The sequence below is a fragment of the Bubalus kerabau genome, chromosome 13 (assembly GCF_029407905.1).
Source record: "Bubalus kerabau isolate K-KA32 ecotype Philippines breed swamp buffalo chromosome 13, PCC_UOA_SB_1v2, whole genome shotgun sequence".
Classification (NCBI taxonomy): domain Eukaryota; kingdom Metazoa; phylum Chordata; class Mammalia; order Artiodactyla; family Bovidae; genus Bubalus; species Bubalus kerabau.
In genome coordinates, this window is record NC_073636.1 from 31,813,775 (window position 1) to 31,841,738 (window position 27,964).

The following is a 27,964-nucleotide window of genomic DNA, read 5'->3' on the forward strand; positions in this document are numbered from 1 at the left end:
AGGAAAATCCCTTGCAGATGGAAATGACAACCCAGTCCGGCATTCTTGCCTGGGAAATCCCATGGACAGAGGAGTCTGGCAGGCTACAGGCCATGGGGTCACAAAGAGTTGGACACAACTGAAGCGAAATAGACACTTACCATCTGAGCCACCAGGGAAGTCCCGTTTGCCTTTGACAGTTCCTCAACCACAACTTCCTTTACTGAAGCCTCCAGCTCTGCAACATCTTGTTCAGTTACTCTTCCTCAGGAACCCTGGATAATATTCCTGATAGCATTTAATGCAACTTGTGACTAAATTGGTATACTGTTGCAAACTGACTAAGGGCTTCCCTGATGGTTTAGCAGTAAAGAATCTGCCTGCCAATGCAAGGGACATGAGTTCAATCCCTGGATTGGGAAGATCCTCTGAAGGAGAACAGGGCAACCCACTTCAGTATATTTTGCCTGGAGAATCCCATGACAGAAAGGCGGGCAATAATCCATGGGGTCTCAAAGAGGTGGACACGACTTAGCAGCTAAACAGCAACAGTAACAATAATAAATTGATTAACATCTGTCTCCTCCATGAAAACAAGGAAAACTGATGCTAAAACAGTTGTATTTCCACAGCCTATGTGTCTAAAATATATTTGAGTGACTGAATGAGAGGATAAATAAATGAGCAATGCCTATTTAGGACGGTAAAAACCTGAGGAAGTACTACAGCAAAAACAGAACAAAACAGATCCTGTTGCATTGTGTTTGATTCAGCATTTCTCAAATTTATGAGAACACTGGTCTCTATTTGTAAGACATCTGTCAACGTGTGTGGCAGAGAGAGCTAAGTGATTTCCCCAAATGCAGTTCCCCTTTGTCTGCATTCCTGAACCACTATACGGAAGGCGGAGGAACACCTGAATTGGTCTCCAACATGACTGAGAAGTAAACTTGTATTGTACTAAGCATCTGAGCATTTCTGAGTTCTCCATAAAACAGCTAGTATTCTTTCCTGTGCTCAGTTGCTCAGTCATCTCCAACTTTTTGTGACCCCATGGACTATAGCCCACCAGGCTCCTCTGTTCATGGAATTTCCCAGGCAACAATACTGGAGCAAATGGCCATTTCCAGAGGATCTTTCTGACCAGGGATTGAACCCATGTCTCCTGTGTCTCCTGCATTGACAGGCAGATTCTTTACCTCTGAGCCACCTGGAAAGCCCACAGTATTCCTTAATCAGGCCTGTGGGCCTGATGCTGCAGAGTTGTAGTTACGGAAAATACTGCTCAGGCTGCCAACTTGGACAACATGCGTGTAAGACTGGAAGACTGACGGACATCAGTGTCGTTCTCAAGGATGCTTTTCATTAGCAGCGCACTGTTCTGTCACTGAAAGGAGGACATGGAAGTGCAAAAAGCAATGATATAAATATCTGGGGAAGATGACATCAGAAAGAGGATTTGGCAAGGGATGAAGTGAATCTTACAAAGGCTACAGCGAAATACATTTGACAGAAGTCACTGACATAATTGAGAGGACTTGAAATGGACATAAGTGGAAAGGGAAGGCATTAGAAAGAATGTTGAAATAATGGAAGATGATAGTGGCAAAGGTGTCCAATAAAGAAGGTAGGGAAGTTTAGAATCAGAATTCACACACTGCAAAGTGAATCTGACATGTTACTGTACTGAGATAAATATAACAGTATCAGTGAGCCTTAGTGAATCAAAGCATACAATGTATGCTTGATTTTGTACAGCTTTGGCTGTAGCAATGGAAAAGTAAGCCCTATTGAAAAAGAAACATGGAAAAGCCCTTGAAGGTATATGCTAAGAAGACCCCTATTATAATCCTTACGACTTCCCAGGAGAGAGTTTGGAAGTGAGGATGAAACGTGCTGTCGTGATGGAAGTGGGCTGCAGACAGTGGCCCCAGCTGCTAAACTGAGGCTAATGCAGGGTTTGCTCTATTGGGATCCCTGGGGATTTTGACTGAATGGAGCTGGGGTGGGGTCTAGGGTCTATGAATATATTTTTAAACAAGTTACCTAAATGATTCTGGAATGAAGCCAGATTTAGTAGCCAGTTATGGGGGCTTTATCCTCCACATCACATTCTTCCTCAGCAGAAGTTTTTTGTTTTTTTTTTTTTTTTTTTTTTAAAGGAAAGATATCAACACCAGTGGAGCAAAAAGAAACCAGGGATGGCAGAGGTCAGATGTCTTTGTGGACATCTCTCAGGTGTCTTGTTCTTAAAAAAAGCATGCTGTTTGCTGAATTCTTTATATTCTGTACTCTGCCAGAGAGTGCTGAGTGAAGAGATGTGCTCTCCTGAACTAATCCTGACCAGCAGAGACGTGGTTGTGACTGCAGAAATGAACAAGCCATTATGAGAGAGTGATCCATTTCCTCCGAATCTGTGATGACATGTCAGTCATGGGCATGAGGCTTTAGGGAGAGAGATTCTGAAAGGAGATATGAGCACATGGACCAAAAAAATTTTTTTAATTAAAAAATTAATGAAAGAACAAAGAAATTCAATAGAAAAAGAAAAGGAAATTCAAGAAAAAAGACATACTCTAAAAAAAAAAAAAAATTAAACCCTGTCCACAAAGTCAGGAATAATTTGGGGGCTGGGGTAGGTAAGAAAAGGGAAACCCTCTGAAGAACTCAGTCTAAGAAAAAAAACCCATGGATGTACATGGTAGCTTTTTGACCATCCCATAAGCACACAAACAAATTAGCTTAACTTTGGGATATGGCGCAGTTAGAAAGAAATGTCTATTTTTTTAAGCTATGATTGGGGCAAAAGAAAGATGAAAATGTGAGTTGGACCAATGCTTCGAGAAGACAGTGTAACATGATGAAGGTGAAGTAGAAAGACACCTCATGATTTTGAAACTGGGAGAAGAAACAGGAAATCCAATTTAGAGGATAAGTCTGTCAGTGTCTTTAAAAGAATTTTCCCATGCTTAAGTGCATTACACCGCACAGTCCTGAGACGTATGGTCACTACAGAACAAATTGTGTAATCTTGCTCACTTCATAGGCAATTCAAACCACACTTCAGGGGAACTCCCTGGTGGTCCAGTGGCTAGGACTCCACACTTTCACTCTTGACAGCCTAGGTTCAACACCTAGTTGAGGAACTAAGATCACACAAGCTGCAGGTCATAGCCAAAAAAGAGAACAAAAGGCTTTAGCACACCGGCAGAATCCATGTATGTCCCTGCTGAAAGGTTTTGTCTCTTTCCACAAATGTGAACTATGAGCAACTCGGGCCAGAGGGCTAGACCTTGCTGCCCCTGGTCAGAGCTGGTCATACTGAACAGAGGGGCACTTATCCATCGACAGCTAGATCCTTGCCTTGTTGTCTGACTCAGAGAGATGAGCACCTGGTGACAGATGTAACCTGTCACCAAGGGAAAGTCTAGTTGTTTGTAAGCACCTGAGGACCACGGTCTTGCAGTGTTGTGGCTGGGGTGCCCTTATTTAAGTTAAATCTGTGAAATTGCAGAAACTTAGAGGAAGCTTTTGAGATGAAAAATGAGGCCAGAGTCTATGTTCACAGCAAGAAACAAGAAAGTCAGAAGAACGAAGAAGAAGGGAGTCACTCCTGAGCCTTCTTAGTCCCTGCCCTCTCCCAGCTTTTCAGTTGGTCCCGTGTGTCATGAGGCAGCTTTTTAAACTTTCCTAGGAAACAGCCATTGCACAAACACTAGTCTTTCCCCCATGGGTCAGTTTGAGTGTGTATCTACAACCAAGAGTATAAGGCAGAAGAGGGAACATAGGAGGATGCCAGAGGTCTGAAGGGGAAATGTCTTAACTTCCAAAATGTGGGAAAGATTTATTCTGGAATCTCACAGATGAGTAAGATGGATGGTAATTTTGGGGAAAAATTCTACATTGGACCCTGAACATAAGTTGTCAGTATGAAGCAAAGATATAATAAATGATCACTGTTTCCCTATGCAAAGGTCATGCTAAATAGCTTACATTTCTCTTGGTGACAGGGTCACTGAAGTGCTCAACTTGGGAGTTCCATGGAAACTCCCTCGTGTCACCTCTGAGAGTGATAATTCTGAAAGAGAACACACACGGAGTGTGTGTGGTGTCATGGCTTGGGGCATTGGCATGAGGCCACAGTGCCTGGTGGAAAGCCTGGCTCTGGTAATATAATCTGTGTGACTGTGGACAACCTGCCTTTGTCTCAGTTTCCTCACCTGTCAAATGAGATAATGATATTTCCTACATTACACAGTTGCTTCAAGAATTATCTAATAGGTAATGCATTTGACAAATACAAGCTATTATTATTACCAACTTTGTTTGAATGGTGCTTTCCCAAAAGTGTTCAATAACAGAAACATTTTAACCCAAGAAACCTATCATTTTAGAATACTTGAAACAGGTAGCATCTTTCTGATATTTACCAAATGTTTATATTTATCTGATATTTATCTGATATTTATATTTTCTGATATTTATTTTTTAAGAAGTCATAGGCTAATGAGTCTACATGCAAATAAATAATACTCTAAAGACCAGAGGATTTAGAGGAATCATCATGAGATGGAATTGAGGCAAAATAGTCCAGTATAACTTACTAGAAATAATATCCTATGTTTAGCTATGAAGTCACTGCCTTTCATATAAAAATGACCTGGAGACCACAAGTGTTTAATATCATCTAACACCATGACGTGGCTAACAACAAACCTATTAGAACACACAAACCAGATAATATGGTCCAACGCCAAGTTAGTAGAACTGAATCCAATCCTGGACCACATTTGAAGAGACACTGACATACCAGCAAGCATGAAGCAGAGGGGATCCCATGGGAGCTGACCTTTCTGGACCCTTGGGAGCATCCCTCCTTGCTTATGACTGTCACCTTCTGTCCTAGTCTCTTCCTTCAGCTTCTATGACACAAAAACCTCTTGGTTTTCCTCCATCCTTGGCTCCCCACCCACAGGCTCCCAGAACCAACACAGGCTCTGGATTTCCTGTACATTTCTGTGCTGATTTTTCCCAAATCCATTACTTTTGTTTGTATTTTCAATACTGATTTAAAAACTTCTTCTTCCAGATACAGCCCCAGTCTCAAAATAAAAATGGAAAAGTGAAATCAAGTAATAAAATACAAAAAGAATCCTAAGGTTGACTTCCTAAAACTGCAGGGGCAACACAGCCTTACTCATTTAAGCAAATGACCCTTCCTCCCACTAAGTATTTTATTTCCAAATCTGAATCCTTTCATTTCACCCAGAGGACAAAGGAATAGAGGATGGATTCGTTTCCCAGGGGGATCTTTACCAACCCACACGTCTCAGCAAGGCTGGGCACAGTGTCCCACCAGCACCTAATCAAGTCCTTGCATAGTTTCAGTTCTGTTAATTGAAAATAACTCAATTCTGGCTGCAGTCACAGCTACTCACTTTGAACTTGACTAAATCACTTGAAAAAAACCCTTGAACTAGAAGTTATAAAATAATGGAAGCTAGGTTTCGTGTTTGTGGCTATTCTCTCCATTAATGGTCATTTGTGCTTTTAGAATTTCCATCAAAAACCAGCCATTGTAGCGATTGCTTTGGTCTTGCCCCTTGGCTTACAGAAATGGAAAACATCTCCTCCCTCTGGCAACAGTGTCATTCTTTGGAAGGCTTAGCTGAACTTCTGGTTCTCATTCTGTATTTTTGTGGCTTTCACCATCAATGTTGCACAAGATACATGGCCCGTCTGTAACATCATCTGTGGAGCAGCTCTGCTGTTGTTGGAACAAGTTTTCTAACACCTCCAAAAATTATCCGATGGGCCTTTTTGTTACCATTTCACCCTCAAGTAAGTCCAAAGAGGTGGAGTCTGGTCCCTGGAAAGGTTTCACCTCATTTGCTCCCACTCTTTCTGCCAAAGCCGTCCTTAAAACCCAGTTCAAAAGCTTCCTGTTGGCCCCGCTCTCTGCATTGTGCTTTTTATCAAATAAGGCGCCCAGCAGATTGGTAAACATGCAGTACTCTGCACACCCATGAATTCTATTTTGGTATGTGCTCAAAGTGGTAGAATTGTAGTGAATGTGTAGAGATTACACAAAAATGCCAGTTTGGAATTCAGTTCTTTCTTATAGCTTATCTTTCAGCTGATGCTAAAATATGGCTGTGACGTTCAATTTAACCTGAACTTACTGAACTCCCATAAGACCTCAATTCTAATAATCAGGGCCTGGGTTACAAAGTTAGCCGGAGACAGTTCTCACCTTCATAAAGCTTACAGTCCAGTAGGGCATGTGGGCACAATCACACACGGTAAAAATATGATATGACAAACTGCTTATGTCTGTGGTATGAACAAGTGGCTTTGAAAGAAACCTTTGTATTTTTTCCTAAAGAATGAACAAAATCTCATCATGTGAAGAAAAGAAGATGATCACTCCAGGTAAATGGAATGAGACAAATATGCCATTGTCAAGCTTGTGAAGACCACCTAAGCACTAGATCAAGAAAGTAAAGTGAAGTGAAAGTCACTTAGTCATGTCTGACTCTTTGCAACCCAATGGACTGTAGCCTGACAGGCTCCTCTGTCCATGGAATTCTCTAAGCAAGAATACTGGAGAGTGTAGCTGTTCCCTTCTCCAGAAGTTCTTCCCAACCAGGGATTGAACCCAGGTCTCCCATATTGCAGGTGGATTCTTTACCATCTGAGCCACCAGGGAAGCCTAAGAATACTGGAGTGGATAGCCTATCCCTCCTCCAGCAAATCTTGCTGACCCAGGAATCAAACTAGGGTCTCCTGCATTGCAGGTAGATTCTTTACCAGCTGAGCTACCAGGGAAGCCCACAGATTAAGGAAAGGGGATTTTTAAAATCTCTGTCAAGTTTGTGCTTTTTTAATGTTTGTTTCATATTGTCTCATGTTTTCTTTGACTACTAGTAAATATAACTTTCTGGTGGGTAAACACTATGGTTACTATTTCTCTAATACTGAGTTTTTCTAAATATAAAGCAAGATTTTTTTAACCCCCCAAAATATCCTTCAAAGGCAAGGAATCCATATATTAATATTCAGCACCTCACTAAGTCTCTCAAAGCTTTCTCTTCTTTGCTTTGAAAAACAAAAGTGCTATTTGGAAAAGATATGATAATCTCAAATGACCTCCATCAATGCTAGCTTTTTTTTTTTTTAAGAATTGCTTTAAAAGAGGGTTAAAACACTTTTACAAAGATAAAGGCTTTTTCTGTGATTCCCACCACCACCGCCCCCCAAGCCCGGGACTATGTCCTGAAAGTTACACACACTGGATGGTGAAAGTCTTTGCAAGCAAGACTTCCAAAAATCACTGTCCATCTTAAAGAGAACTATACTCAATTATTAAGTGGTGGATAGAAGGGATACAGGAAATGTCCTAATGTTATCAGAGTGGGGACTGGCCTCTTAGAAAAGATCTTTAGTGAAAACATTATATGTGGATTAGAAGTATTATATGCTAGCATGGAGATGGAGATAAAGATGTGTTAAGTGACTCAAAAGTGATTTTATTAATGATGAGAACTAGATGTCAAAATATATGTAAACAGTCTGAGTAAAATCGTTTTATGAAAGTGGAAACTAACATTCTAAATTAATACAATGGCTTATAAAATATATAATTTTATATATGATTATATAATTACATTAATAAAGAAAGATAAGTAACCACCTAACTTTTCAATCTATACCTCCACAAAGTTGCATATTCAAATCAACAAAAAAGCTTTGGTAAATAAAATATCTTATCATAAAAGTAGCATATTACCTTCTATTTGGAGGTACCTAATTTTCCAGCAACTTTCATTGCATAGCATTGTATACAGAAAGTTCAATAAATGCTACTTGTGGTCATTATTATAACAAATAGAAACTTCCAATTTACAAACAGAAAAATTAATTGAAATGAACTCAGGTGTAAAAATAAAACATGAGAATCAAAATCATGATTCCCTGTATCAGCTTAATTAGGTATTAAAGTCATGATATTTAAATACTTTCTGATCTCTCTTTATAAATAAGAACAAACAAAAAATAACCAACAAAAACCAGAAGTTTTTCTTCCGCTTCTGCATGTTTTAGGTAAGATGAGGTTACTCAGTCCAGAAGTTACATTGAAACCTTAAAACACAGGTAGTTATTTGTGCATATAATTTAATGGATTAAATACCCTTATTATTGAGATGATGCAATGAAAGAGACTTGAAACACATCTGTCCAAATACCATGTATAGTCAGTGTATTATAGACATATAGGACAGGGTGAATGGTTTGGTTCTGCAAAGCATGATAAGTTACCTTGGCTTGCTAACTTGAACAGAAAATGCAGTGATTATTTAGCTTCAAAATACGTACCTCTAAATAGTCAGTGGAGCAGTTTGTGTAATATTCCAATTCAAATGCTAAAAATGTATAATTCACAGTGTTTCCAGTTGTTGCTTGGATGGTCCAGTTGCAACGCTGGTTGACCGAATAGGGATTTGGATAATGTATACTCTCTAAGATGCCATAGGTTTGATTCACAATCACCACGTTATCACATGCTGGGAAAAATAACAATGACTGTTAACCACTATCATACGTATCATAATTGCCCCAAGATGTGTATGATTTTTCTATAAGAAAACATGTATGTTAAAAAGAAACATATGTATGTGTGTATACACAAACACACACACACGCGTACACATAAATAGATGCATACATACACAGGTAGTTGGTGCAGCATTTTTATATGGAAATGGTCTCCATTTAGAACAAATGTGAAATAATATTTAAATGAATTCATAAACTTTAAAGTGTCATGAAAATTGCCTGTGTTAAAACTGGCATCATGTTGCTGTGAATTGGTGCAGAGCAGAATAGTGTAGCCTGACTCACACATCAGTCTAATTTGTTTGTTTAGAAAAGTGTATTAAACATTCTATGCTTCTGTTTTTCTAACTTTAGCATTTGGAAGAGACAGAAATCTTGACCTTTAAATTCAACAGTTTAGAAACACAAAGTCCTATGTGAGTGCTAAAAATGATTAACAACATGGCTTTGTTCAACATTCAAAAGTCAGCATGAAATTCATAATAAAGACTCTGTTATTCCTCTAGTTAGTCATCAGGAAGATTCAATTGAATAGAAGCAATGTAAAAGATTTGAAGAAGAAATGAAAACATTAAATTTTGAGAAAAAAGTCTTCAATCTGATGGTGGCGTTTTCTTTAGCTGAGTTTTCAACACGACCGTACTAGGCACTTCTACGTATGGCTAGTCTTGGGAGCCACTGCCAAATTCCACCAAACTTAATGACTTGAATGAGGCCTAGGCATGCCTTTTCTCCAGTCTTTTGCATATTGTATGATGTGTAATAAAAGAGAATGGGAAAATAAATATATTGAAAAATTTTCACTGAAAAATGTGGTTTGTAGTTGCATTTCTCCTACATTGCTTCTTGACAGGTGACTGGGACACCATTTGTAAGTCATTGAGGTCTACAGTTTCCCTTAAAAAAATTTAACTACCTTTTGAGATAGAAGACAAAAGCAATAGTGTTGGATAACTTTGTATAATAGAATAGTGTCCCATTATTGACAGTCCCAATTAGAAGACTGTCATGTTTAATTCAAATGAAAACCCATTAGCTGCTAACCAGTTACACCAATCTTTAAATTGTGACTATCTAAGCAAATTCGTTTTCCAGGTTTCTGAGCTTACCACATGTGTTAGTTACATGACATTATACTCAATGTGTAAGCATTTCTCCATCAAACAGAGTTAAACTTTTTCATAAGGAGCTAAGATTTATTTCAGTTGCTCAAACTAATGGGTTACACTTCTTTCAATTTGTTTCATTCAAGAGACTGAATACCCACTGCAGTCACTGAGCAACCAGTACACACACTTACTCTGCTGGTATTTAACCAGGAAGCCGCCTCCTTGCTGGCCTTCATCTGTCCTCAGTTTTAAAGACATGCTGTCTCCACTGGAACGGATGACAGATGGTTTCTCATTCCCACAAAGCCGAGTTAACAGATGAGAGCTGGTACTTGACCCATCATAGACCTTTAAGAAAACGTTTTATTGTTTGTTTGTTTGTTTGTTTGTCATGCCACAAGGCATGCAAGATCTTAGTTCCCTGACCAGGGATCAAACTTGTGCCCCCTGCAATGGACATGCAGAGTCTTAATCACTAGACCACCAAGGAAGTTCCAAGAAAATATTGTAAATGTCAGATGATTATGGCTGTAAACATTATCTAAATGACTCTGCAATTCTTGATAAGTGGGGAAGAAATACAAAATGATATAACAATAGAAGAGCCCTGAATCAAATATCTTATAAAATTGTATTTAAATGTCTATAAACCTGAGCTATGTACTCAAGCTGTGGCTGTATATAAGAGTAAGGGAAAGAACCTAGCCTGAAATGTAAAGATTGAAAATAAAGGATTGTTACATGTTTTTGAGACCATAGCTATTATCAGTAGTCTTCCTTGCTTTTTTATTTCATAGTTTATCATTTATGACACTTTAACCCATTTTTTATTTAGATAGTTATTTAATGGAGATGGTGACTTACTGGTACTGTAAAAAGCTCTGTTTTATTGACTTCAGTTATCTTTAATTCAACCTCTGACACAGTCCTCTAGATTGTTAGTTTTCAATACATATATAGAAATCATGTAGATAATAACTATGATAAATCTCATAACCCCTTTCAGGAGATTTTTAACCATATCTTAACAGTCTATATTCAATATATGTTAAAGACTTAGTGTACCAAGCCATTCATTAATATATCCTGTACTTAGAAAGGTATTTTCATCAAAGTTTCTTTTAATTTTTCATTTTGTTTAAATTTTTAATGTGGATATTGTTTAAATGATCCCTTTTCCTGAATCTCAGAAATAAAAAATGAGGCATCAACGTGCACTGGGCAAGATGGAAGCAGTGAAAGCTACAAGTGAAACTTCATACATACAGCCAGATAGTCTTGACTACAATTTGGATGATACTCCAAATGGAAGTCTTCAAACTCCAGCAGGAACGGACTGCCATGGCTGGCCTTCAGCCACCAGGAGCACTCAGAGCTGTGATAGTAGGGCATTGGGTAGTTGGGGGACGTGAATGTGCCAGTGGACGTGGTGAGATTGCCCCCACAACCTGCGGGAGAAAGACTGGGGATAACACACAGTCTTTTCTTTCTGTAAAACGGAATTCTCTTGTCTATTTCAAACTGTGCTACTGTCGCTCCCCTTAAAAACCAAGTTGCAAAACAACCCTGCACCACCAAAGACTAGTTGGCCTAAAATCTCAATACACATCAGTGTACTTTCCTTTTCCCAACCAAGATGACCAGCTTGATGAACTATACCAAGGAATATGACATTTTCCCTTACTATGTCCTTCAAAAATAAAAACAAAAACAAAACAGCTAGAGTTAATTCAGAAATATTCACAATGTTGAAGTTTATTACAAATAGTACTGACAAAATACAGCTAGAAACAAAAACAGGTAAGAGCACAGCAATCCAAGAATGAAAAATCCAATCAGATTGGATTCTCCAACAAAGGGCAAATCTTGGCCATTTACCTGTTAAGGACCCATCCCAGTAAGCTGAGAATCCAGGCCCAGAGCCGAAGAAGTCACTCTTAAATTTTAACCATAACTTGTTACTGTGGGAGATGATTCTTGGAGGTAAATTTGAACCACAGTATTGCCCCAGGAGTGGTGAATTTTCATAGCCTCCATTCCTGTGACAAAATATAGGTGTGATCATTTATTAGGTTATTAGGTTATAATATAAACATTTAACATTAATTAACTTTGAGATCAAAAACAGATCCATTTGTCAGTCAACCTCTCTCAAAAATATTCTAAAAACAATTGAAAGCTTTCAGTTTTTCACTTTATTAAATAGCATGTGAATAACAATGAATAAAATCACCACCATTTATTGTTGACCTGACATTTTATACACCCAATTACAAATAGATAAAAAGTACTTAATCTTCTCTCTTTCAAATAAAGCATCTGCCAAATGTGTCACAGAACAAAAGATAAAGAAATAAAAATTATTAACAATATAAACAAATGTGGCTTAATTTTACAGAGAAACTTGAATGTTTTTCTAATTTGAAAGTTTTCAAAATGTAATATATTTGACATAGTTATGCATAGTTTTAAAAATACTTCCTTCCCTAAGAACTTTTGGGGTCTTAAATCTAGTTTACTATCTATAGTTTATAATCTGTATTTTCCAAGCCTAAAAAAAAATTCATTCAACCAATGACTGCTGATAATTAAGAAAATCAACTTATTTTAGCATTATATGGCGGTGGTGCTCAATTGTTAAGTCATGTTCGACTCTTGGCAGCCCCATGAACTGCAGCATGCCGGGCTTCCCCGTCCTTCACTATGTCTGCTCAAACTCATGTGCATCGAGTTGGGGATGCCATTCAACCATCTCATCCTCTGTCACCCCCTTTTCCTCCTGCCATCAATCTTTCCCAGCATCAGGGAATTGTGATTTATTGTTTAAGTAGCTTACTTTACATCAGAGAACTAAATTTATTATAAAATAGTGTAAGATTCTAGCCTTTTGAAATGCCAAATAAAAACTTTAACACAGAAGGGCAACAAATTATTAGTCTAATTTAACTCACTGCAACGATCTGGAAATCCCATGGACACAGAAGCCTGGTGGGCTATAGTCCATGGAGTCGCAAAAGAGTCAAACATGACATAGCAACTAAAACAACAATAACAATCTGGGGAGATATTAATATATACCTTAACTCACCTTTACTGCAAATATAACTTTAAAAAACCCATCCTTTCAAAGCAATGAAGAATTAACGAAAAAGCCTTGCACTGAAATTCACAAGCCTTTCTGTTTTCCTACTGCTAAGTCAGGTTCCAAATGACAAACTTTATATCTTGTAAGAAAGAGCACAAAAAGGAGCTTCACAGAAAATTTTCTATATTTTTTTCTTATCCTTTCCAAGAAAAATTAAAAGTGAAAATAAATAAGAAAAAAAAAAAGATTATGATGAAATAAAGGTGCTTACCTGATTTCCACATAATCTGCTACACATGTACTACCAATGGCATCCTCCAAGGAGAAGTTTGTGAAGTGTAATGCAATCTGTTGGCTGCTTTCCACTGTGATCCTATAAATGCATTCCAAGTTGTTGGGGTAAAAACGGGGGAAGTTTGGAGAAGTGAAAGTCCCAGATTCTTCTGTATAGTCATTAAAGCATGCTGTAAAAAGAAACAGATCCCAAGAGGAAAAGTAATTTACAAGACAATACATTTATAAGACATTTAGTTATATACATGTCATTAATTTATGCTAATATATTTGATTTTCAATATGCCATTCTGGGATGTTCAAAGAATGTCTTCCTTTCAAAACAAAGTTTTTGAAATCTCAAAGGCAAAAACAATTACTAATAGTAAACCTAAGCTATATGGTGGAAGTAGTTACATGTAATCACAACTTTTTGGTTCCTGGAAGTACTTTACTTTTTTCTAATCCATGCAAATTATCATAAACATTAAAAACTAGGCTTACCTACAGAAATCACAGGGGAAGGCTTAGTGATAATTCAGTTCTTTCAAACTTTCTTTCAAAATGGTTTTTGTCAAAGCATGCATTTATGAGAAATGACAAAACCAGTACTCAGCCACATGGGGATGAATAGGAGATGAGACCCGGGGATGGGAATGACCTTGAATCAATGCCCAGTTCAGATACCAGCAAGCTGTACAACCTTAGGCAAGTTGCTTCACTGTCCTGAGCCTCATCTCGAAAATGCAGATGTAACTATTTTTGAGTATACACCCAAGGGTCAGAGATTATACAATTAAAGGACTTAAACATGGCATTGTTCAGGCTTTATTGACTATGGCAAAGCTTTTGACTGTGTGGATCACAACAAACTGTGGAAAATTCTTAAAGAGATAGGAATACCAGACCACCTGACCTGCCTACTCAGAAATCTGTATGCAGGTCAAGAAGCAACAGCTAGAACTGGACAAGGAACAACAGACTGGTTCCAAATAGGAAAAGGAGTATGTCAAGGCTGTATATTGTCACCCTGCTTATTTAACTTATATGCAGAGTATATCATGAGAAATGCTGGACTGGATGAAGCACAGCTTGAATCAAGATTTCCAGGAGAAATATCAATAACCTCAGATATGCAGATGACACCACACTTATAGCAGAAAGTGAAGAAGAACTAAAGAGCCTCTTGATGAAAGTGAAAGAGGAGAGTGAAAAAGTTGGCTTAAAGCTCAACATTCAGAAAACGAAGATCATGGCATCTGGCCCCATCACTTCATGGCAAATAGATGGAGAAACAGTGGAAACAGTGGCAGACTTTATTTTTGGGGGGCTCCAAAATCATTGCAGATGCTGATTGCAGCCATGAAATTAAAAGATGCTTGCTCCTTGGAAGAAAAGTTATGACCAATCTAGACAGCATATTAAAAAGCAGAGACATTACTTTGCCAACAAAGGTCCATCTAGTCAAAGCTATGGTTTTTCCAGTAGTCATCTATGGATGTGAGAGTTGGACTCTAAAGAAAGCTGAGCACTGAAGAATTGATGCTCTTCAACTGTGGTGTTGGAGAAGACTCTTGAGAGTCCCTTGGACTGCAAGGAGATCCAACCAGTCCATCCTAAAGTAAATCAGTTCTGAATATTCATTGGAAGTACTGATGTTGAAGCTGAACCTCCAATACTTTGGCCACCTGATGCAAAGAACTGGCTCATTTGAAAAGACCCTGATGCTGGGAAAGATTGAAGGTGGGCGGAGAAGGGGACGACAGAGGATGAGATGGTTGGATGGCATCACCGATTCAATGGACTTGGGTTTGGGTGGACTCTGGGAGTTGGGATGGACAGGGAGGCCTGGCATGCTGCGGTCCATGGGGTTGCAAAGAGTCAGACATGACTGAGTGACTGAACTGAACTGAACTGAACATAGTATGTGCTCAGTAAATGATAGAGATCATCACTACACTCTAAAATGGAATAGAGAAGGGTAAGAAAGGCAGAGCATAAATATGAGGAATAAATGAGATCATTCATATAAACCTTTTAGATAAGATAATTTTATTTCCTAAATAACTACTAACTTTTCTACTTTACCAGTTTCAATTTGATCTATTCATCTCTTCATGCTCTCTAGTCATGGATCAACCCACTTAATCTCCTATGCACTCCAAGTCTGAGGTATTTCTGAAAGAAAATCTGGTTTCAGTGTATCTTCAACTGTATCTGGTAATAACATAAATCTAGGATCCCATTGTAGACTCAAGTCCCTGATGGTCAGGTTTTGGAGAATAATAAACTATTACATTTTATGATAAATAAAAAAAGAAAATGAGGATAGTTCAGTTCAGTTCAGTAGCTCAGGTGTGTCCGACTCTTTGTGAACCCATGAATTGCGGCACGCCAGTCCTCCCTGTCCATCACCATCTCTCAGAGCTCACTCAAACTCACATCCATCGAGTCAGTGATGCCATCCAGCCATCTCATCCTCTGTCGTCCCCTTTTCCTCCTGCCCCCAATCCCTCCCAGCATCAGAGTCTTTTCCAATGAGTCAATGCTTCACATGAGGTGGCCAAAGTACTGGAGTTTCAGCTTTAGCATCAGTCCTTCCAAAGAAATCCCAGGGCTGATATCCTTTAGAATGGACTGGTTGGATCTCCCTGCAGTCCAAGGGACTCTCAGGAGTCTTCTCCAACACCACAGTTCAAAAGCATCAATTCTTCGGCGCGCAGCTTTCTTCACAGTCCAACTCTCACATCCATACATGACCACTGGAAAAACCATAGCCTTGACTAGATGGACCTTTGTAGGCAATGTAATGTCTCTGCTTTTTAATATGCTGTCTAGGTTGGTCATAACTTTTCTTCCAAGGAGTAAACGTCTTTTAATTTCATGGCTGCAATCACCATCTGCAGTGATTTTGGAGCCCAAAAAAATAAAGTCTGACACTGTTTCCACTGTTTCCCCATCTATTTCCCATGAAGTGATAGGACCGGATGCCATGATCTTCGTTTTCTGAATGTTGAGCTTTAAGCCAACTTTTTCACTCCCCTCTTTCACTTTCATCAAGAGGCTTTTTAGTTCCTCTTCACTTTCTGCCATAAGGGTGGTGTCATCTGAGGTTATTGATATTTCTCCCGGCAATCTTGATTCCAGCTTATGTTTCTTCCAGCCCAGCGTTTCTCAGGATGTTCTCTGCATAGAAGTTAGGTGTGCTATTTTCCCAAGTTGCTGCTGTATAACCATACTCAGAAAAGAAAAAAGGAACCATTGGCACAGAGATGCACAGAAGACATTATGGGTTCTCCTATCATGTACAGCCCTCAGAATAACAAGCATTTACCACATAGTTGGTTATTTGATTTTAAACAGCAAGTAATCAAGACCTAACTTACTGAAGGAGTTGACAGTGATATTTAACTCCAGGGATGAATGTTGTATACTTTTCTATAGTCTGCCAAGATGTTTCTTCATGCGCCAAAGAATAATGGAAGGAAGAAAAGGAAGGAAGGTCAGAAGAAAGGGAGGGAGGGAAGAAGGGAAGGAGGAAGGAAGAAGGGAAGGAGGAGGGAAAAGGCAGAGATAAAGCAGGGGAAAGCAGGAGCAGGGCTGTGTCTGAAGAGGTGGTATATTAAGTACTTCAGATCCAGTAAGGAGTATTACAAGATAAAAATTCATGGATCAAATGAACATTAAATAAAGGCTGTGAAACAGTCTCCTTGAGCTGATGAACTTATAGACTGACCACAGACTCACTGACCACACCACATTCAGATAGCTTTAAGAATTTAATTCAGAATGCATATTGCTAGGCCTTGACAAAACACAAAAAGAGATATCATTAAAAAGCCAAATAAGTACATAAAATAGAATACTAAAAATATTCTGTAAACCAAAGAGAAGACAGGAAAGTAGCAACAGAAGAAGGGCATCTATGAAAAACCCAAACTTAACATCATACTTGGGTAGTAAAGGACTAAGTGCTTTCCTGTCAAGATAAACAGCAAGGCCAGTATGTCCAATCTCACTCCTTCTATTCAATGTTATAGATGGTCCCAGTTATGGCAAAAGGCAAATAGAGAGAGTCAGACAAACAGATAATGAAAAGGAAAAAATAAAACTGTCCTTACAGATATGATCAATTGCCTATGTAAAATACACTAAGAAATCTACTAAAAGATACTGGAACTAATAACTGAGTTTAGTAAGGTTATAGGATACAAGATAATTATTCAAAAATCAATTTAATTTTCAAATAACTGGAAAATAAAATTTTAAATACCATTTACAACTGTATATAAAGCATAAAGCACTTGACAGAAAATTTAATGGGAAGAAACAAAAATTCTACAGTGAAAACTTTAAAACATAGCTGAAAGATATTTCAAAAGATTTGAATAAATAGAGAAGTAAATATGATAATGGATTGGAAGACTCATTTTAAGACGCCCTTTGTCCTAAGATTCATCTATATATTCAATCCAATCTTAATCAAATTCCCAACAAGTTTGTATTTTTTGTTTGCTTGTTTTTTTGCTTGAATTCAAATTGAAAAGATGATTCTAAAATTGTATATGGAAGTATTAAAAGCCTAGGATAATCAAAACAATTTTGAAAAATCTGGATGATTTATACTTCCCGATCTTAAGATAAACTATAAAATTACATAATATGAAGTAATAGAGTCTATTGTCACAAGAGAAAGATACATAGATCAATGGAATAGAACAGCCATTTCAGAAACTGACCCAAAGATACAAGGACAATTAGTTTTCAACAACAATGCAAAGGCAATTCAGTGCAAAAAGGACAATCTTTTCAACAAATAGTGCTTGAATGATTAAATATCATTTGCTAAGCAAACAAACAACCTTGAATACATAACTCACATTACATAGGAAAATTAACTCAAAATGGATCATAAACATAAATGTAAAAGCCTCCCACCAAAAAACTTGCAGAAGAATGCACAGAAAATCCTCACAACTTTAGCAGACATAGATTTCTTAAGCAACATAAAAAAAAAAAAAAAGAAACACTAGCCATGAAGGGGAAAAAAGGACATATTATTGCTCTTCAAACAATACCATTAAGAAAAAGAAAGGGCCAGCTGCACACAGTGGGAGACAATATGTGCCATACATTTATCTGAACAAAGACATAATTGTGTGTAGAGTATATAACATATGACAATAATAAACAGAAATGAACAAGATGATTTCAGTGGACACTTCACAAAAGAAATATATGAATTGCCAATAAGCATGTAAAAAAGTACTCAGTCGTACTAGTCATCAGGGACATGTAAATTAAAACAATAATGGGGCACAACCATTGGTGGCTAAAATGAAAAGATTGACGATACTAAGGATTGACAAAAATGTGGAGAAAGTAGAATTCTCTTTCATTGCAGATGGGAACATAAAATGATATAATCACTTTGGAAAAATAGCTGGCAATTTCTCGTGAAATTAAACACAGCATTACTAGAAGACCTAGAAATTCTACCCTTAGAATTTACTCAAGAGAACTGATAATCTAAGTCCACAAAAAACTTATACATCAATTTCACAGCAGCTTTTTTCATAATAGCTAAAAACCGTTAACAATCCAACTATCCAAAAACAAGTGAATGGATATCAAATTATGATACATCCCTTACAATAGAAGACTATTCAGCAATGAAAAGAACTACTTATAAACAGGGTGATATGAACAAGCTTGAGAAGCATTATGTCTTTTATGTAAGAAGCCAGACATAAAAGAATGCTCTGTGTGTTCCCATTCATATTTGCCTTTTGAATAGGCAAAATGAATACACAGTGATAAGCACAAGGTCTGCAGTTGTCGAGATGGAGGGTGGGGAAGCCCCTATAAAAGGACACTGGGACACCTTCTGAGATGATAAAAGTGTTCTATATTTTGCATGGAGTGGTGATGACATGGGTATACACATTTGCTAAAACTATGAATGAATTTTACTACATGGAATTACAAAATAAAAGTCTATGGGTTATTAAAAGGGTGAAAGTTCTGTTAAAAGACAAGTTGAGCTCTCTGAAGGATATCCAATAAATAATTTGGATATCTAACATTTAATAAACAAAGTTAAAACAGAGAAACAAAAATATTTTGAAGGTACACATTTTATAAATATTAAATGATATAATATTTAATGTTAACATTTTTAGTCTTTATGAGATTCATATCTGTAATTTAACAGAGAGAAAAACAGTGGTTCTCTAAATTTATTTGTTTCTTAAAAGGTTACTAAGGGCTTTTACCTAACACCGAAACATGTACAATGTTCATATGACAGTGTAAACTGCTCTTTGTAAAATAATATTGATATTGAGACGTATGAGTAGGCTTATGTTTATAGGCAGTGTAATGAGAATATGCTAGGCTTTGGCTTCCTACTATGCTTTGCAATAAAGCACAAATAATTAAAGTTAAATATATTCCCATAAAAGGATATTCACGTATTGCCATGATGCTTCTTACATCAACACAAGATCCAAATATGAAAAATGCCTTTTATTTATTTCTCATGTACCCAAAGGGAAACTTATGCCCAATGGCAGTTTGCCTTTTATTATGGTCTAACAATACTGACAAACTGATGAAGAAGAAAAGTAAATTTCTTCCATCTAATATATTCAACTGAAGTAGCAGTGAAAAGCACATCTCTGAAGATCAAAGATAGCTATTAGTAGGCCTCTCACAGCTTTCTTTCTGATCAACTTCAAAAAAAAAAGTAAAGGAAGAAAAGAGAAAGTATATAAATGTCTTCCATGGACAACCATAAAATCACAAAGTCATATTTTTCTAAAAATGACAATGTAGGTCTGCCTCTACTAAGCACTTTTAAATAAGTTTTAGTAACATAGCATTCAGTTCATTATCAAAGGGGAAATTCAAAAACATGGATAATCCTCCAACTCCAAAAGCAATGATGCTATCATCACATATGATTTGGGTGACAGGACAAGGATAAACTGATCCTGTGGCTAGAAAAGTGTCTCTCCTAGGGAGACTCTAGATTATGAGTAGCTGTTCTACCACCTCCCTGCTTTGTCTTGTGAGATAACTAATGGGATTTTGTTGTTTAGTTGCTCAGTTGTGTCTGACTCTTTGCAACCCCATGGACTGTAGCACACCAGGCTTCCCTGTCCTTCACCATCTCCTGGAGTTTGCTCAAACTCATGTCCACTGAGTAGAGTCAGTGATGCCATTCAGTCATCTCATACTCTGCCATCCCCTTCTCCTCCTGCCTTCAATCTTTCCCAGCATCAGGGTCTTTTTCTAATGAGTGAGCCCTTTGCAACAGATGGTCAAATAATTGGAGCTTCAGCTTCAGCATCAGTTCTTCTAATGAATATTCAGGATTGATTTCCTTTAGGATTGACTGCTTGGATCTCCTTGCAGTCCAAGAGACTCCCAAGAGTATTCTCCAGAACCATAGATCAAACTTATGTGATTAGCCAGTCACATTCATGAGCAACCTTATAGGAAGAGCTTTCTGAAATCATTTACAAAACTTCTGGGTCTGCATGAATCCCTATGATCTCAGATTTTCTAATTAACCCTGGGACTGTCATCTGCTTCTACTGGCATATTTGGTTTAACAATCCTCAAAATGAAGACCTGAGAGAAGAGAAAATTACAGGTTCCATTTCTCCACTAGGAAAGAAAAATTCTCCCTAACCCAAATCTAACATTCACCTACAATTTTCTGCTAGGTGGTCACAGTAATGACTTTTTTCCCCATGTCGATGACCAATTCTAATGAATATGGATACAAGCTGAATCACTAAAGCCGCTATTGTAAACTTGTATTTGAATATCAGTAATTCTATTTTAAATCTGGCACAGTCATGGCCCTTTAGAGAAATTATGAACTTTTCACAGAATATGTCTCATTTTATCTTTCCCAACTATATAAAACAGCCAGACATTCTAACCTTCACTTCTTAGAGATGAAGATACAGATAAAGGAGCTGAGGCTCTGGGAGGTTAAGCTCTGAAAATCACTTAGTTCAGACAAAGCAAAGATAAAATTCACATCCAAGTCCTTCCTTTCCAAATCCTGTGTTCTTTAAAATCCCTGGGTTCTTTAAGCATGGAATGTCAATTTAGAAATGAAGAGAGGACTTCCTTGGTGGTCCAGTGGTTAGGCCTTCACCTTCCAAAGCAGAAGGTGGGGGTTCTATTCCTGGGTTGGAAGCTAAGACACCACATGCTTGAAGGCCAAAAACCCAAAACATAAGAAAACAGAAGCAGTACTGTAACAAATTCAATAAAGACTTATAAAAATAATAGAAATGAAGGTGAGTAGGAAACTAAGAATATCACAGTTATATGTCTTATTTAGCATGTTCATTCTAAGAACTAAGAAATATAATAAATAAGATAAATCAGGCTTCCCTGCTGGTCCAGTGGTTAAGAATCCACCTTGAAATGCAAGGGACACAGGTTCTATACCTGGTCCAGGAAGATCCCACATGCATGGGGCAACTAAGCCTGAGTACCATACCTACAGAGCCTGGCTCCAGAGCCTGAGAGTTGCAAGTACTGAGCCCCCGTGCCACAACTCCTGAAGCCTGTGCACCTGGAGCCCATGCTCTGCAACATGAGAAGCCACTGCAGTGAGAAGCCCACACACCTCAACAAAGAGTAGTCCCTGCTCACTGCAACTAAAGAAAGCCCACATGCAGCAACAAAGACCCATCACAGCCAAAAAATAAAATAAATCTCAAAAAAAAAAAAAAAGATAAATCTACTGAGCTGGGGAGTGGTAGGAAACCCATACATACAGCAAAAAATATTAGAAAATACTGACCAATGAGAAAGTAAATCTTTAAAAGATCAATAAACTTACTAAAAACCTTTTACAGAGGGAAAATATCTGAATATCTCAAAGCAGAAAACAGAAAGAATCAGAGAGGCTTGTGACTTGCCCAAAGCTTTCCAAGTTAGCAGCAAGGTTGGGACCAGAACCAAGGCTCTGACTATACCTTCAGCTGTCCTTTCACCAAACCATAGAAAATACTTTCCATCATGAGGAGTTACAGCCCAATCCACTATGAGATCTCAGTTGTAACTCTAGTAATTTATGTCCTAAGACATGACTTTCAGAATCTCTGATGAACTGCCATGTTTCATTAGAACCATCTGAATAGATTGCTAAAAACCTACCCTAGACCTATGTGACTCAGATTCCCTGGTGGCTCAGAGAGTAAAGAATCCGCCTGCAATGCAGGAGACCTGGGTTCGATCCTTGGGTTGCGAAGATTCCCTGGAGAAGGGCATGGCTACCCACTCCAGCAATCCTTCCAGGAGAATTCCATGGACAGAGGAGCCTGGTGGTCTACAGTCCATGGGATTGCAAAGAGTCATACATGACTGAGCAACTAACACACACTCTGGTACCTGAACTTTTAATAAGAAAACCCTACCTCAAGTTTCCAATGAATGCTCAAGTTTGAGAACACTGCTCTACTGGACTGAAGTTTTAAAACAGAAACAGAACACTCTCTATTCATGTCTTCTAAAGAAACCCTTGTTTGCCCTTCTGTTAATCATTTCTTGACTTCTCACTCTTAGATGTCTCTTCTGTGCTCAATTCCAGGGTGATGGATGAAAAACAGCACTAAACACCTGCCCACAAAGTGAATCAACTGTGCATATACAAATATCTACCTTTTCTTAGATTCTTTTCCCATATGGATCATTACAGAGTATTGAGTAGAATTCCCTGTGCTATTGTCTATTTTATATATAGTATGTATATATGTCAATCTCAATCTCCCATTTATTCCACACTTTTAACAAATGTAGGTAGCAATCTAATAAGATAATATCATGATCCACTAAGGAATCATGACTGTTTCAATGTCTGAAAAACACTAGACTGGACATTATACAGCTTTCATCTAATGTTAAAGTGGAAAGTGTGTCAGGTACATTTCTCTCTTCTTTCTTAAATCCTCTTAAAGTCCTCTCGGTAGGATCATAGTAATGTATATGCAGTAGATGTTAACAGAAAATAAAATTACAGTTAAAAAACTAAAGCTAACTAATCAATTATATTCTCTCAGAATTAAAATATTTTGTACTTTAAATTAGCAAATATTTAAAATCCAGTTTCATAAATCAGTTGCTAAGATATCCTTAAGGGTTTCTATCTGCAAAAATTTTCTTGTTAGTTCTTTGTCTCTCTTACCCCAGGCACATCTGGATGGAGGCAGAAACAGTGATGAGAGGAGTCAAAGTAATGACCAGAAGTCAATCTCTTTCCGCCCAAACACATACTTAGGGGCTGACATCATAGCCCCATGGTACAAACTACAGATGGGAAAGTAACTGGATTCAAGTCAGGAAATTTAACTTTTATCAGATGAAGACAGCAAAGGCTTGAACAGAGAAACTCATACCTGTAGAGCCGAGGGACTAAAAACCAACAATGCAACACCATCAAGATTGTGATTGCTCTAAAAATAACTTTTGCTAAAGCAATAAATAAGATGAAGACCACCAACTGAGCTTCCATTGACACTTCTCCCTGGTACTGTTGCACCCTGCAGACAACATCAAAAATAATATGATAGCTGAAAAGAAAGCAGCCCCCCACCTTGCTATTTCCAGGTGGGCGGCTCACTCAGACTCCAGCTGCCTGGACCCCCAGGTCAGTCTCCTGAGTCCAGCCCTTCCCTGAGCAGTCCTGTGGGGGCCCCTCAACAATTCATGAGGGCCAGCCACACACACCCTCGTCTATGGGAAACTGAGATGGGCTCCAAATGGTAAGATGAGGGGCCATATGGCTTCCTGGATACAATCATCAGGTTGATCTTTAGAATATTTGCCTGTGGGAGTCAGACTGATGAAATCATCCAGCAAAAGGCAGGCACACAGCGACCAGCCAGGCTCAGTCAGGCTCAGCCAAGGAACAGAAAGCCAGCACTTCCTTGTCTGTGATTTCAGCCCTGTCTGGATGCAACAGCCAAGGTAGTGATTACCCCACAGGGAGGCCGACCAGAGTCTGCAGAGTTATCGGCCCCAGAAAACCCTTCTCTTTCCTCACCTGTGTTTCCCTTTGTTTATCAGTTTCCTGTTCTGTCCAGCAGGCTTCTTTCCTTTTTCACAACCTTCTTATTTTATCTGTCTCTTATCTTTCTCAATTAAAATGTATCATCCTCCATGCCAGATTACCCCCATTGCACTAGATACTGCTTTACAAATCAGTGTGATTTTTAGCAGAGCTGTGTTAGTCACTGTAGCGACACTGCGAGCTGTTACAAAGATTTCCATAAAATTTTAGGAGGGCCCACCTGCATCGTTTGTTATCTAAGTTACAGCTAGTTTATTCATGCAGCAAATTAAACTTGTGTTCACAGTTGATTAAAGGCAGAAGACATCCCAAAGATCATCAAATCCAATCCCTTAATTTTACAGATGAGAAGACTATGGCCCAGAGAGTTCAAGTGACTTGCTCCAAATCTGAATCTAATATTCAGCTGTGGTTTGGGCCAAATATATGAGGCAGATAAAACCACAGGAGTATGGAAAATTGTGTGCATACTAGGATTTCTTGAAAAGCCAGTTTTGGTCAGTGGATGTTAAAAATCTGAACGAAGTCCAGTAAATATGTCAATCATATAATGTAACCTACTGGAATTGCCAGGGATTCAATTTCTCGGGTGCTGGAGCTAAATAACAAACTGCCTTGAGAGTGGGACCCACAGGAGAGAGAGGTGTATAGCTTTCTCACAGTTGGGATCCTGGAGAAATCTAAAGCCACGCTTCTAAAACAGAACTTGAACTACTAGAAGGCAGCCTGAAACAAAGAATCATGGTCAGATGCTCTGAGAAGAAACAAGTGAGAAATTGAGAGGGACTCCAAGGAGATTAATTTACCTTTTTTTTATTAAAGGGAGTGGGGGCTTTAAAATATGAGAGCCTGGGGTTTCTGGATGCAGGAGTGTCAGCGGGAGCACATATGGCACAATGAAACGCTCTCAGAACTTTCTTAGGCAACAAAGAATTATATGCTTCTGGGACAATTCAAAGGTGTGAAATGCTTGGGAAACTTAGTCACATACCCCCATGTGTCATAACTGCACAGTATTTTGTTCCATGAGCTATCTTTCTAAATACTATGCAAAAGGAAAACCCAGACTCCCTAAAAATGTATATATCCCAGTGGCAACATGAACCTAAGAAAACACGTTTATTGCTGCTGTTTGGTCGCTAAGGCTTGTCCAACTCTTTATGATACCATGGACTATAGCCTGCCAGGCTCCTCCGTCCATGGGATTATCGAGGCAAGCACACAAGTGGGCTGCCATTTGCTCCTCCAGGGGATCTTCCTGACCCAGGGATCGAACCCACATCTCCTGCATTGGCAGGCAGATTCTTTACTCCTGAGCCACCAGGGAAGCCCTAAAACCCATAGTTTCTGGGGCCAGCTAGGAACATCTCTGGTTTACCTATGACCTCAAAGACCCTGCTGGCAAATGGTGCTTGTTTCCTACATTGCATTGACAAAGAGCAAAGTAATGATGAGAATTAAGTAATAGAAAAATATAATAAAAGGAATAAATGCTGAAAAGTTTCGATTTCATTAGGTCAAATTTAGAAATGTATATTCTAAAAAGAAAACTTTCATTTTCTGCCATAGAATTCCATGTAGTGTAGTGGTTTCTTACTCTGTTTTTGTCTTTTTTCTAATTTCTTAAATTTTCAGTCTCTTTGGTAACATTTAATTTTGATAGAAATTGAAATTCAACAGAAAGTTGTTAGGAATAGTTCTCAAATTCCTTTCATTTAGATTTACTACATAGGTATATTTTGCTCCCATTGCTTCTTTATTCCTAAAAACATAAACATTTTCTTACACAACCAGAGTACAATTACCAAAATTAGAAGATTTAACATTGATAAAATACTCTTATCATTACTCTATATTTAACACGAAAGGCACTTAAGTCACTACATTTTATTATAAAAGCATCTTTCTTTATATAGCACAAATTTTGGCATAAACTATTCTCATGGTACTATTTAGTAAGAAAGTAAGTGAAACCAAGCATACAATGCTATTTTCTCACCTGCTGATGCATCAGTTGCTTCATAGTTTATTAGAAAGCCTTCATAAGCAAGGTCAGAGTCAGCCACAAATGTAAGCCTTAATGAGTTGTCATTACTGGTAAGAGAGGGCGGAATAGATTTTCCACAATATCTATTTGGAACCAAGAAAGAACACAGATTTAAAAACTTTCAGGATGCTCAAAATGACATACCCCAAATTCAGTTTAGTCGCTCAGTCGTGTCCAACTAGGACATGTTAAAAAAACACAATAATAATATCCCATATTAACCTTAAAAAACAAATTTATTTCAAGCACAAAGCATATACAAAGTTGCTAAAGATCATCCAAACTCACAGTTACTTCCTTTAGATGGTTTTATGTATGTGCCTAAGTGTGTGACATGTCATATAACATAATTTTAATGAAATTAGAAATTCTGAGCTACAGTAGGTCACCATATAGCATATTAATGAACTTATTAATAAAAATATAATAAACATAATTATACAACAAAAGAAAATCATGCATTGTAAACTCATAGCACAGACTCTAGAGTCAGCTCTATCCCTTAGAGGCTTTATGATTTCGGACAGATGTCTCAGTTTTCCCATCTATAAAATGGGGATGGTGATATGACCTACTTCAAAGAGTTGTCCTGAGAATTGTATGAGTTAATACACTGTATATAAAGAACTTAGAACAGTGTCTAGAATAGTTAGCTTTATACAGGTGAACTCTACTATCTTTACAACACTGGTCCATGCAGAGGTGAGAGTTTGATTGCTAATCCATAGCAAATTTTTGCTGAAGAAAGCAATTTTTACTCAGGAAACCTATTCTATAAGACATCATGTTGTGAGCTCTTATCTAGAAACACTTGTGAGAGAAATGACTAGAAAATCAAAATCTCAATTCAAAGAACACTTCGTAAAAGCAAAGGAATGACAGGAGGAAAAAATAGAAACCAAAATAAGACAAAGTATTAAACATGGGAAATGGATGAGTTAATTTCTGAGACAGAAAAAGGGGAAAAAATGGTGTATAATACCATTTCAGTGTAAAAATGATTTAATATCTTAACCAAAGCAAAGGTAGATGAATTAATATTCTATATGTCTCTCTTTTGAACAACAACAATAATAGTTTATATCATTCAGCAAAAAATAGGTAATTTTCAATGATTAGGAGTCAAGTACCAACCATAAAAAAGAAGGAATTTTAAAAGTTTAAAGATTAAGACAAGGAAGAGCAAAAAAATGAAGAGGGAGAACAAAGTTAGGGGCAAAAATAAGTTTAAGGAAACAATGGATAAGGAAAAAAATGTTTAAATGTTTAAAAAATGGATGAGGAAAAAGAAAATGAAATACAAAAAAAGAGGGGAAAGGGAATCAAGAGATATCTATGTCCAACAAAGATGTAATAACAGGGGCTAGATTTACATAATCTTTTTTCTGAAACAAGTGAAAACCTGGACAAAATAGATAAAAACAGTGGTTCTCCAGACACTAGATATCAAGCAGTGAAAGACAATAACTCTTCAGAGACAGGAGACAAGTGAATAACAATGGTTAAACTGTTTCCGAGTAACTTAACTGCATCCAAAAACAAAACCCAAGAATACTTAGAGTAATACAATAGTGTCTGGTACACAAACACAAAACTGAAAATGCCTGTCATCCTATCAAATATTGTTGTTCAGTCGCTAAGTCGTTTCTGACTGTGACCCCATGGACTGCAGCACACCAGGCTGCTCATAGTCATGTTCATTGAATCAGTGATGCCATTCAACCATCTCATCTGCTGTTGCCCCCTTCTCCTGC

General features: G+C 37.8%; 1 protein-coding gene across 1 annotated transcript in view; it reads right to left on the reverse strand.

The window, feature by feature from the left end:
• Nucleotides 1–27,964, reverse strand: part of CUBN (cubilin) — a 260,122-nt gene that overhangs the window by 176,793 nt on the left and 55,365 nt on the right. Inside the window, exons 22-27 of the mRNA XM_055543913.1 lie at nucleotides 26,163–26,293; nucleotides 13,061–13,253; nucleotides 11,583–11,743; nucleotides 10,971–11,152; nucleotides 9,896–10,052; nucleotides 8,356–8,543 (exon numbers count right to left, since the gene is read on the reverse strand). Of these exons, the coding sequence (XP_055399888.1) occupies nucleotides 8,356–8,543; nucleotides 9,896–10,052; nucleotides 10,971–11,152; nucleotides 11,583–11,743; nucleotides 13,061–13,253; nucleotides 26,163–26,293 (1,012 nt within the window). The remainder of the gene's footprint in view (nucleotides 1–8,355; nucleotides 8,544–9,895; nucleotides 10,053–10,970; nucleotides 11,153–11,582; nucleotides 11,744–13,060; nucleotides 13,254–26,162; nucleotides 26,294–27,964) is intronic.